The 12869-nt window shown below is 47.4% G+C and overlaps 1 protein-coding gene across 1 annotated transcript in view; it reads right to left on the bottom strand.

Moving 5' to 3' along the window:
* Positions 1 to 1009: 1009 nt before the first annotated feature.
* The window catches only part of CACNA1I (calcium voltage-gated channel subunit alpha1 I), a 166020-nt gene continuing 154160 nt past the window's right edge, over positions 1010 to 12869 (bottom strand). Inside the window, exons 29-36 of the mRNA XM_059817088.1 lie at positions 12165 to 12243; positions 11457 to 11578; positions 10384 to 10722; positions 9609 to 9755; positions 5206 to 5322; positions 4662 to 4830; positions 3578 to 3774; positions 1010 to 1711 (exon numbers count right to left, since the gene is read on the bottom strand). Of these exons, the coding sequence (XP_059673071.1) occupies positions 1010 to 1711; positions 3578 to 3774; positions 4662 to 4830; positions 5206 to 5322; positions 9609 to 9755; positions 10384 to 10722; positions 11457 to 11578; positions 12165 to 12243 (1872 nt within the window). The remainder of the gene's footprint in view (positions 1712 to 3577; positions 3775 to 4661; positions 4831 to 5205; positions 5323 to 9608; positions 9756 to 10383; positions 10723 to 11456; positions 11579 to 12164; positions 12244 to 12869) is intronic.

Consider the following 12869-nt stretch of genomic DNA (forward strand, 5'->3'; position numbering starts at 1 on the left):
ACAATAACTGCAAATGAAAGGGGGAAAAGTTTGATTTCCTCTTCCCTTTTTACCTCCCCACTTCCACCCTGCCTCTCCCGCTCCGAATTTCCCCATGTATCTTGTAACTTTTTCCCTTAGCAGTTTTCTTTCTTTGGAAAATTAAAAAGACAAAACCAACAAATGAAAAACAAGAATATGCCATGTAGTATCCATCCCCTCATCCCACGAGCACACATTCCCTTCAAAGCAAAGCTTTTCACCTCAAAACATTTCCCATGCTCCATGGCTGTTTGCTTTTCCCTGCTGCTGGGGCCAGATTTTCACCTGCTGTAAATCAGCATGAAGCCACCTCAAGCCAGAGCTTTGCTGCTTTACACCAGCAGAAGCACACAATCGTGTTTTGCCAATTTACACTCAACCTGAAGATCTGGCCCACAATTTTTAATGTTTGAAATGGAAGCATGGACAATAAGGATTTTCCCAGAAACAAGCAAGGCAAACCCCAGATGCTCTTCCCTTGATGCTCACTCTGCTTCCCCTCCCTTCGCCCCCACCCTCCGTGTTTGGCGTAGCATCTCCTTCAGCCCCCGTTCGCTTGTTCATCCTTAGCACTTTCTGAAATTCATAATCTCTCAGTAAAAAAAATAAATAAATTGATCTCTCTATATAGGTATATGTATATAACTAAACAGCTGCCACATGGCAGTCACCTGGCTGGAGGGTCCCGTCCCTCCCAGCCCCATGGCCTTTTCTTGTCACTATAGTCTCTGCGGTGATGGTCCAGGTCTTGCCCTCAGGCAGGACTGTTCCCGTATTGCTTGCACTTTCCCACGCCTCTGAGGTACGGTACCAGAGTATTTATTCTATATATATATATATATATTTATGTATATATATATATTTATAAATTTTTGTTTGCCTGGTTCTTTTTCTTGCAAATCCTTTGGAATTGCTGCTGGGGAGAAGCTAGTGAATCATGATCCCCATGCCAGCGGCTGAACACTCCCTCCCTGCACCCCAGGGACCCTCATCTGTTCCTCTTGCTGACTCCATCGCCCAGCTCCAGCTCAGATGGGAGCGGGGGGCCATGGTCCCCCGTCCCCAGTCTGCCAGGGCCGTCCGGCTCCTCTCCTTCCCCGGGTGAGGGGGTGTCCTTGCAGAAGTCCGTCACCCAGGAGGGCATCGAAAGGAAGCCCCGGGGGTCAACGGTGTAGAAGGGCTTAGCGTGGTGAGCAGCGGGGCGGCGGGGTGAGGGGCTGGCATGGAGGCTGCTGGTGCTGCTGCACTTCTTCACCAGCATCAGCCCCGGCGGTGGGGGCGAGAAGAGGGAGGTCAGCGAGAGGCTGCTGAGGGTCTCCGAGGGCTCACTGTTGTTGCCGCCTCCCCGCAGGCTGCTGCCCACCCCCTCCTCGTCCGAGGGGTCCATGGAGTCGTGGTGGGTGCAACCAGGGCTGGTGCTCCCACCGCTGCTGTGGCTGCGCTGGTGACGACAGATGCTTCGTAGACTGAAGAGCCCTCGGCCCCGCAGGCTTCGGCAGCGGGAGGCGGGGGAGAGGGGGGCTGCCAGGGGTCTTTGGCTGCCAGCAGCTGGCACGGGGCACAGAGCCACTGGGAGGTCCAGGGTGCACTGGGGAGAGTCGCTGAGGTTGAGGCTGTCCTCCAGCGTGGTCTGCAGGCTGCCTGCTGAGCTGCTGCTCCGGCTGTCCAGTGAGGTATCGCTCTCGGGGGCCTGCGGAGCAGGGGTGTGAAAACATAGTTCTCAGGAAAGAGATGGGCAGAGGGCAAGACACTTTGCTTTTGCCCTTTTTTTTTTTTTTTTTTTTTTTTTTTTTGAGTACTTTGGGGTGTGAAAATGAACTACAATTACAGAAAAGGGGGAAAAACTCCAACTCCTTTCTTACTCTCCTCTGCTGGGGAAAGCAGCTATAAACCACCTGAACAATGCTACAAAAGCACCAGCCATGCAGCTTGCCCAGGGGATTCCCTTCTGGGGCAAGAAGAAAGGTTGCAATATTTTGAGCTCTAATTTTATCCTGCTCCAGGATGAAACTTCCCCTCCCATGTGAAATGCTTCACCAAAGGGAAGGGGTGCTGGGTTTGTGAGCTCTGCAGTCCCTGCTGCTGGGCTCTCCCTGCCCACTGGTGGTCCAGGAGACAGCGAAGCCAAGGTTCCTGTGGGTCCTTGCTCTCAGCTTCCCTGTGAACCTGCCACACATGCTGCAGACACGTCAAAACCATCAGCTGACGAGAAATCAGGGGACTTCTGTACATAGACCTCAGGCCCTGTACATAGACTTCCTCTCATTAAAAAAATCAGCAATGTTTGGGAAGAGAAGAGGCATCATAATTCTTTTAACCAGCACTAGTGGCAATGACAGTATTTAGGGCAGAAAGGTGGGGTCCCCTTCCAACAGGAAGGGGAAACAGCCTTAATTTCCTTGTATCAGTGCTCAGTTAGTTAAGCTGGATTTCAGCTGTTCCTAGAAATTGGTCTGTGCTAGGAGATCATCTCTGGGACGCAGCACTGGGAATGGTGGATGTAGGACTGGAAGCAGTCTCCGGAACCATGACTATTCTATATAGTCTGCATCACATAAGCAGAAGTCTACCAATTTCTCCTTTACAACAGTTCAGTACTTTTGCCCCAGTGGTATGTCAACCCCAGAGCTCTTTCTCTTCATGTCTAAACTTATACCAGAAGTTTCAACCACAACAACTCAGGGGCTTCAGCTCGAGGCTAAATTTATCCCTGGTGAATTTATACACGTTTGTATTGTGCCAACAGTGTCTGTCACATAGAACTGGATAACATATGATTTTATTTCTATTTTTTACTTTGTCTGGAATAGAGTGTCCCTGTACTCCTCAAACAGGAATTGTTCATGGAGTACCTTCAAAGAACAATAACAGGGATCTCTATTGGACTTTCATCTCTGCCTCCTCCGCTCTTCAGAGACACTTGATCTTCCCTCAACACTTTCATTCTTCTCTTTCATTAGTGAGAAATAGCTGCCTTTTCAGAAAGAGATAGTACCTTTCTGGGATGTCAGAGCTAAGTGGGCAGGGGAAAACAGCGAGCTCAGGGACGCAGTGTGTGGACGTGGCACAAAGGGCTGTGGAGGAGGTAGGTGGGGATAAGCCTGTTCCAACCAAAGCAGGTTCAGGATCCAGAGTCACAGCGCGAAGAGGAGCCGAGGTGGCTGTGCAGCTGCCACCTCCCTGGCTTACACTATGGCTGCTGTGCATGCAGGTGTCTGCAGCTCGCTCGGCACAGGGAACCCAGGAGGGAGCTAAAAGTTGATGTGATTTTGTCTTCATGTGGGGCTAGCTGCAGCTGTCAAACTATTTTTTGATCCAAAGCAGAAGAATATGTGATTTCAGGGGGTGAGAGCTATATAACCCTCTCTCCTACCCAACCTTCTTGCACCCTGCAGTCCAGCACTCTGTGCTGCTCCAACAGGTTAGATCCACATCACCCAGCCCCTGACCACAGCCGCCTCTCTCCTTCCTCTGCCTTCCTCCCCATTCAGCCCCCTCTGTTTGGGTGTGATGTGAAGATCAAGCTTTCCTAGCAGAAGGAAGCAGGGGTCCTTACCTGATGAAGAATTGAACAGTTCACACTTGGAGATCTCAGTGATGCCCACGAGCCTTGCAGAGAGATCTTAGGAAGGTTGCGTGGACGTGAGACTTTCTCAGGCCCTGTCTGGGTGGCAGAGACAACTGGGTGGAAAAATTCTGCTGGTACAGGTAACAGAGGGCAAGACGCACCTGGAGAGAAGGGACTGGGAGGGACTGACAAAGCACCAAAAGAAACAGGGAGAACAGAAACAGAAAAAAAAAATAAAGTTGAAGAGTCCTCTGATTGGATTTGGGGCCATTGCTGCTGTTACACCGAGGGTGCTGCAAGTCTAATTTATGGAGGATATTTAGTAACACACACCCCTGGCCAGGAAGCCTCAGTCTAGTGTTCAGACCATGGGTTCCACTTTCTACACAAAGACCAAAACCTGCACCAGACCTGGAAGATGTAGCACGGCTCAGAGCCATAAAGCAACAGCCCAGTTTGCCCCTCCTGTTGCTGCTCTCGCAGAGAAATACTGAACTCTAAGGCCTTGATTCAACCATGTATCACTGCCAGAGGACTTTAATCCCAGGTCCTGCAAGGCAAGGGATGAAGGAAGATAAATAAACTGGTGGTTTGGGAAGCCTGAGGACCATAGGAGGCCAGAGTGTGCTCAAGAGTAGAACTGGAACACTTCCACCAAGGGCAGACATGTATTACGTGTTCCCTGAACCTGTACCTGAGGATCCTGGTCCCAGGGGTCATCAATGTTTTACCATGCTGAGTGAGCACAGTTCATCCAGCTGGCGTGTCAGGGTCATCGGTCCCCACTCTTCTCTGACCATGCATGGGTGCACTACTGTGAATGGGAATCAGCTCCTTCACAATACTTCACATAGGCAAGTCTGAGGGAGGATATAATATCTAGCAGCAAAAGAAGGAACTGGTCTTCACCCCATTCCTGAAGACTGGCAAACTGAAAGCTAATTCTTGGTTAGTGTAACCCCACGTCACATTAACTCCATTCCTGGGGCGGGGGGGAAGCAGGAGAAAGGCAGATGAGCTGAATGAACCCATGCTTTCAGTAGACCTGGAGAATGATGAGAACTGTGCTCACCTTTGGTACTTTCATGCTTTAGCCAAGACTGGACTGAGTTCAAAGGAGTTTTCTCCATTTCACACAGGTAACTGTCCGGGTTTGTAGAGCCATCCGCACCGGATACTGGGAGCAGACATTGTCCCAGATCACCTGCCCCATTGGAGTCAGGACTGTCCTGGCCCTCCTGCTGGAAAAAATAAGTGAGGACAAAGCCTTGTAAAATTTAATGGCAGGTGAGAGCAGACTTGTCAAAGCCTCAAGAAAGGCTGATTCTGAAGATACCTTCAAGCTAGCTAAGCAATGCTCAGGTTTCCAGCCCAAATCCCCTAAATTTAGGCTCATTCAGAGCAAGTTACTGACAGTAGTGAACTTTCAAAAACATACATCCCTTTTTTCTCCTCAGATCCTTCTCCATGATATGTCTCTATGGAGAAGCTCTTAAAAAGTGACCAGAATTTATATTCCTCAGCAGGGACACTTGGATGAATACAGAGCACTTCACATGAGCAGGAGCAGAAATACAGTGCGTGGTGTAACATGCCCATGACCGCCTGGGGCTAACCTTGATCTCCTTAGGACTCAGCTGAGAAGTGCTGCGATTGTCTGACTCATCTCCTAGAAGGATGGAAGAGGACTTGTCTGAATTGAGGGATAATGCTTCCATTTCGGCCAGCTGGACCTGCAGGAAGGGAAAGGAGCTGTCACAGGTCATGCCTGGCATCCACATTTCAAGCAGTCACACTGTTTATGGTAGATAAGTGAGAGCCTGTAGACCCGAGATCAATTTTAGGTTATATTCCTTGGATACATCAGGCACTGCCTAAGCCAGACCTGGGCTGGGCAGGACAATCCACTTTTTAAGGAAGGTTGAACATACGATCTGCAAGCAGCCCACCGCCAGTCCATGCTCCTCTAGTGCCAGAATCGGAGGAAGGAGTCCTGAATCTGTCCCAGTGATATGGCTGGCACAAGGCCCTGCAAATAAAGCCAGGTGGGGAGAGGGCTCCCTCAGGCCAGTGATGAGGCAGTCTGCTCTGCTGAGGGATGAGGAGTGGACCCCTCTCTCTGAAGGCACCACAGACAGCCCTGCTTAAACATGGAGGTGCTTTCATTCCAGGGATAGTCATGCCTCTTGCAGTCCATGCCAGTATCATGCTTTTCATATTCTCTTACCTTCGTTACTGAAACACTGTTTCCCTCCAGCTTCCCTGTGTCTTCCCTCTCCCCTCACCTCTAACCTACCCAAGACCTCAGCTAACACCATCTCCCATCCTGCTCTCCATTGCTAAACTCACCCCTCCCACCCACTTATACTTGTGCTCTCTTGCTTTCTGAGACCAAGTCTGACCACTGCATCTTTCTCATCCTTGAGCCTCAGCTCCGCTCCAGTCCCATGCCTGACCTTGCTTCATCTTTTGCCTGTTTCATACCACATGTACCCCTCTCCCATCCTCTCTCCTCCAAGCTTTCAATTGCCCTCTGCCTGACATCTCTTTCCCACAACACCTGAAAATCATCTCCTTTTTCTAGTAGCCTAAGCAGCTGCTCTGTCCCTCCTGTGCTTGGCTTTCCGTCACTGGTCTCTAGAGTCCCACCAGTTTCCACCACCAGCACCTGACTCTTGAGAGCTATATTCTGGGTTGTCTCAGTCAGGACAGCTTGCTTCCTGGACATTTATCTTGTCCTCCCCTGTGTTTGTGTTTGCAAGAGGCGGGTACAGCTTTTGTGCTACAAGAGCAGGTAGAACATTTGGAAAGATGACTCCTTCGAGCCGGGAGCTTAATGGCTTGTGCCAATGTCAGAGACTGGAAGAGGTCTCCATTTGAGGGATAATGCACTTTGAATAAACAGGATGGAAAACCAGAGGTAGGTTTAAATAAAGGGCACAAATGACATCCCTGTTTGGGATATTATTCTGACACAGGAACACGGTGCTGTTCAACCATGAAGAGAGTCCAAAACCAACAACTGCTGCTCAGAGCATGGATGCACCAGAGAGCCCACAATGAAGTTATGTCAAGCACGCTACACAGCCACCAGTCAGCAACTACTTGTGTAGAGAAACACAGTCTTCATTCAGTCCCACTTAATGTGCGTACTCATCCATTACTCGCCTAAGCGCTTGTTACACCAGAACAGCCTTACAGCTGTGCTTGTAGAGATGCAAGCATGAAACGTGGTAACATCTGCAACTACCTTCTCTATCCATAAAAAAGGGTTTCAACAAAAGCCAGAATAGTCTGTTCTTCACTGAACCGCTTGCTCACAAATTCTGGCCACCCTGGGATTCGCACAAAAACCATAATCAACAAAGTCATAAATAGATAAACTGCATCCGTGTGGAAACACAGTTCACCGCTGCTCGCTGGCAAACTCCTGGCACTGACTAAACACACTATCAGCCACCAATACACATATATCTAACTGTCAACAAGCCCAAGAGTGAAAGGACAGCAATGACAAGAGAAGAGGTTAGCAGTATGAAAAAAAGTTGTTTGGTTCTTACAGCCTCCCTTACTGCAGAATATTTTAAAATCTTCTGATTAAAGATGAGGAACAAAAAAATGTAAAAGATCGCTGTGGGGGGAGAAGGAGCTGTTCACTGGGAGCACAATCCATGAAAACTGCCAGGGACATCAACGTGAGACACTGAACTGTGCACACATATCCCTTAGAAAATAACTACTTGCAGATAAAACTTATGTTTAAAAACAGAGCCATGATGACAAAAATCCTTAATTGTACAAATAATTGGTTTGAAAATAAGATGCCAGCAGCGTAACTGGGAAAGACACTAAGCACTTCTACTCAGTGCAACAAAAAGCTTAGCACATATTAATAACTTTGAGCATATGTTTAAGTGTTGTGTCCATCCACTGTGCTCAGCATCTTGATGGATTAAACTAGAAACGAAATAGGAATGAACATTTTTAGCTAACGTGATTTTTGTCACAAGGGCAGAGTTAAGGGTAATTCGGCGGGCAGCAAGCATACTATTTTGTTCGAACACACACGTATTGAATAGGACTAGATAAAAACTGTTTTGCCTATATAACTTGCTGTCAATTGCATGTGAGATAGTCCAATTCTGTCTGTGTGTACAACGCATGTTCGGATATATTGATGTACCAGAGTACACTCTAATTTAATGACTATGTGCATTACTGGTGTTAGTGCTGGGACAAGCCTAGCTGTGACTCCATGTAGTGATTTCCTGTTGGAATTTCCTCAATGCTTTTTATACTATGAAATATGAAAAGAAGGTCACGATCAACTGTGACTTAAAATCCTGAGCTGTAATTTTGATTCATATGATCGGAAATAAAATATCTACATTTTACTACTAAAGTTATTCCTGCAGATATAGGTAATTTATTTTCAATTCCACATTTTAGGTGTATTGAAATATCAATTTTGAAAAATAATTTATGGCTCTATAACAGCCATTAGAAAATATGATCTAAGAATAATCCTTTGGTTGTGATTATTCGTTAAACTCTTTACTGTGGCTATGGGTTGTACTTGAAGATTTTGCTGTCAAGTTTTCTTGCTGGGAAGGTAAGAAAATCTGTTGTTGTTGTCTTCATTTCTAGGCAGGATACTAAAGACTATCTGGAAGGTTCTCAAATGCAGCAAACCAGCTGCAAATGACTTAATTTCAGGGTAATCATTCTGGAATACCTTAGTAGACCTGATTTTCTGAGAAGGCTGAGCAGCAACTGCTGAATATAAGGACTTATGTAAAGCAGTGGAAATCGCAGATAATTGAAAACTAGCTATTTGGCTGCATTAATGCAGCATCCATTTGTGAAGTGTTGCAATACTGATAAACTACAGCAACGTTCGCATTTTGATATTTTCAAAGGGAAGCTATGGGGACAAGCAAATAGCTGAAAGGCTGAAAAAATTAGAGCATCATAATTAGGCATCTGAAGCCAAACAAAATATTGTTTTCTTCAAACATGGATAGAATAATCTGCCAATGAGACCTCTCTTCCCAAGTTTCCTGGTTTATTTATAAGCAATAGCAAGATATCAGGTTAGTTATGGGGAAGGAAACAGTGAAGATTGCCACTGATACACTGATTTACTGTCAGATGAGCCACGCTGTTACAAGTCTGACCACAATCATAGCACTTAAATACAATAAAATTATTTCAGAAACAAAACAAATTCTGCTACTCACCTAGCTTCTCCCAGACTACTTTGCTCCTGAAGTTTCACAACCTGAAAAGACTAATTGCTTAGGAAGTAGTTTTCTGAACCATCTACTAACTTTAGAAGCACAAGTCTAAGCCATTTAGTGTCCTGCTCTTAGCAACAACCCATTTGTCAGCTAACAGGTTCTACATCAGAAAAGAGACTCTCAAACTTTCTCAGTGGGCCCATTTTTATTTAGTTTTTTGCTCAAACTAATTAACTGGTTTTCACCACAAACCAATCCTTGCTTACAGACGGTGACTCTATTCAACAAGGCATTTAAGCATGTGCTTAATTCATCAAGCTCAACAGGGAATAAGCAAGCACATGCTTAAAACAAAGACAAAACACATGCTTAAATCTCCCACTGAATTGCCCCTGAGTGCTGTCATTGGGGTGAGATCCTTTGAGTCCTCCGTACAACATGAGCTTGAACCTCTGCTTTTCTTGCAGAATTGAACACAACAAGAGCTGCCAGGACACCTTCACAGTCATTTCTCTACAGCTCATTCAGTCCCTCCTGACCTGTGTCCTGGCACATCTCACATTTCCACCACTTCAAACATCCCCCCATGGCTAAGGAGGGCGGGCCTGTACTAGAGGCAGTATTGGCAGTTCATGACAGATGACAAACACAGGTCAACAAGCTCTCTGTCTACACAATCTACAGCCAGGAGCACACATCAGATGACCTGCGGGCATGTGGGTGTGGGTGTGCAGGTCTTGGGGGGAGACTCCCCTCACGCATCCTCGTACGCAGGTTACCTCTTGCTTGTCATGGTTACACTTCTCGCACATGGCCGGCGAGGAGTAATGATGGAAGACGGAGCCCGATAGGTTATCGATGATCATTAACTCCCCGTCGAAGGAGTCCTTAATAATTAAAGAGACACTGTCCAGCCATAAGTTCTCCTAGGGGACAAGAAAGGGGGGAGGATGGGAGAGATCATTTTAAGAATGCTGAGTTTTTTGCTTCAAAGTTTCTTGTGAATTTGGGGCTGGGTTCTCCACCCTGACTCATCTGGAGCAGCACCTTGTTCTGCAGGTACCTGCACAGGGTCACTGGGGCAGCATTTGCTCCTTCAGGTGTGTAAAAGTGCCAGAGTTCAGTGCAAAAAAAAAAAAAAAAAAAAGAGGAGGGACTGTCTTCACTCACCGTCAGTGCACCACTGCACTGCTCACACCTCTCTTCCAGCTCTGCTGGAGTGCCTCACTCTTGATCTGCCATTTCCCCTGCTCTCTTCTCCTGAGCTCCCCTCTCAAATTTGCTCCTAACACACCTTTAGCTGATCTGCTCCATCCCTCCTCTGCTGGCCTTCAGGTTCCTACACCATGATGACAATGAATAGGACCCACTGCTGTCACCGCCTTGTCCCCACATGATGCAGTCCACTCAAAAGTCTACCGCTGAAAGCAAACCTCTCACCCTGAAGTGGAAGAGTCTATCTGCTACTGCTAAGCCCTCAGTCTTCGAGGCTGCCCAGCTTCTCCCCACAGCTACTTGCTGCAGTCTGGTTGGTAAGCTCAAAAGTGTACTCACCTGTGCTGGAGAGTAACATCTCACGCACAGATGTCCTTCAGGATCTGTTCTCCCACCACCTCCTCCTGTTCCTGCTCTTTTTCCCTGTCCTGAATTCGGGGAGCCTGACTTGCGGGAGCACAGCCCATGTGCAATTTCCAGCTCAATTTCAGCATCCATCTCCGCATCCTCCTGGGCCTCCTTGTTGCTGTCGTCAAGATGTTTCATGAGCACAGCTACCACCACATTGATGAGGACAAACTGGGCTGTGAGCACAAAGCTGACAAAGTACAGCGGGGAGATGAACTGCAGGTTGCTGAGGCAGCTCCGATCATCATGGCTGCAGTCACGCAAGGTATCCTTGAGGGGAAGTTGGGTTTGGGAGGGAGGGAGGGAAGGACTAAAGTAAGAATACAAGCTTGGGTGCTTTTTCTGTCAAAAACCACTGATGCTAATGGAAAGAACAAGGCAAATATTTCTATCACCCCACACCCTCTGGGATCATGAGTTCCTCAAAGAATCTGGGACACTACCTCATCATGTGCTCTCTGCTTCAGAGCAAATACATCCAAAGGTCTACAGAGCAAACTACTTCCAGACCATCACATGTTGCTGCCACTGTAGCCCCACACATGTAAGCAAGAACAAAAATGAGCAGTCTGGTACTGCCCTCTCCCATCCAGACTCAAAAGCACCATATGTGTTCAAAGAACTTTCCTCTCTCCATGTCCTTTGAAGGAAGGAAGTATTTATTTTGGATTGCCCTGATAGCTCTGCAGGTGGGTGCCATGTCCAACACACCTACATTCAGCTTTGATAACAGGCCTTAATATTCCCTCTTAGCCTGGACAGTCTTCTTGTTTCTCCCAAGGACAATTTGCACTTTTCTCAGCCAGATGTTTGTAAGACTAGATGAGCTTAAAGTCTGAGTTACCATGGTGGGGAGGGAGATTCTGGCCCAAGCAGGGACCTTATCTAGCAAATCAGCTCGTGTGCTCCTTCCCTTTTCTAGCCCAAGCGCTGCTGAACAGAGCGCACATCAGAATTTCTCCTTCCCCACAATAAGGACATCCACACCCCTGAGGCCCAGTTACCTTCATGATCCCGTTCCAGTTGTCGCCCGTGGAAACCTGGAATAGCGTGAGGAAGGCCATCCCGAAGTTCTCAAAGGTGGCATGGCGGCTCATGCCCTCACAGGGGTTCTCATCATTGCATACTGAAAGGAAGGGGATCACTGCTATCAGCATGGGACGCGCTGCTGACCCTGAGATCAACAGCAGGAACTGGGGAAGGGGACTTCAGGCTTCTCACAGCCTGAAGAGCTGAGGTAACAGCATCAGCACCCTGCCCAACAGTTGGCTGCTGCCCAGCAATACAGAAAAATCCCTGATGGCCCAGCCCCAGCATATCAGGCAGTGTAACTCAGCTCCTCAGGGGCATCTTCCCAGCGTGTAGTTGTGCTGCCTTTCTTCTTCATCAATATTCCATGGTAAGAGATGTAAATAAACTTTCCCTGGGTTTTTCTTGTAATCTTGAAGGCAATATCAAGGTAGGCAGTGCAGAAAAAGCAAAAGTTTAAGAATGAAAGAGAAACCAGATGCTGCTTTTATTTTGTTAGGCTGTTAGGACAATAACAATTTAGAGGGAAATTCCTCTCACATCGATTATGCATAAGGGGGAATAAAGGCCTTCAGTAAATAAAGTAATTCAGTCCCTTTATTGAATGAGTACTGATTTTGAGAAACCTCAGCTTCCCAGCAGGTCTGTAGCTCACACTGGAGCATGGTCTGCTTGAGACTTACCCAGTTTTCCAAAGAGCTCCACTCCTAGAGCAGCATAGATGAAAAAGAGGAGCATGAAAAGGAGTCCAAGGTTTCCCACCTGAAAGCAAACAGCATGGTCAGCCTACCCCAAAGCATATTTAATCTGTACAGGCAAGTGCTTCTGTCTTTCAAAGCCTGAAGAGAACAGCAGCAAATCCCCGGTGTACAAATGCAATCAAACAATTTCTCAACACTTGGGAAATCACCAGTGACGGCAGCAGTTGCAACTGGACTTGAAGCATGCTCTTTTCCCAGTTGCCTCCACTCCAGCACAAGCTCTGGCCAGGGCTGACTAAAGTGTGCAGTTTCTGGGCCAGATGAAGACAAGCACATTGGAGCAGGGGCAGAGAAGTTGAAGCCAGTTTGGCTGAGTGAAGGACAAGCTACGGATTATAGCATACAGGCATGTCCTGCAGTGCTACATGCTCCACCAAACTGCCTAAGTCCCTTAAAGTTATGCTTATGTGAAGAACACAACAGCAGTGCTCCAAGGAGACAGGGACACAGGTACACCAACTCCTGCCATGAACCAGGCAGAGCATGGTGGGGCAAAGCACCAGCTACATGTGGAGGTTGCACCAGGTCTTGTGGAAGGAGTAGGCAGGTGGCAAGGAAGAAGGGTAAAGAGGCACTTTTGAAATGTGTGGAAAGGAGGAGAAGAAGAGAGAAGAGGAGACTATGAAG

This window comes from Gavia stellata, chromosome 4, assembly GCF_030936135.1.
Source record: "Gavia stellata isolate bGavSte3 chromosome 4, bGavSte3.hap2, whole genome shotgun sequence".
NCBI lineage: Eukaryota > Metazoa > Chordata > Aves > Gaviiformes > Gaviidae > Gavia > Gavia stellata.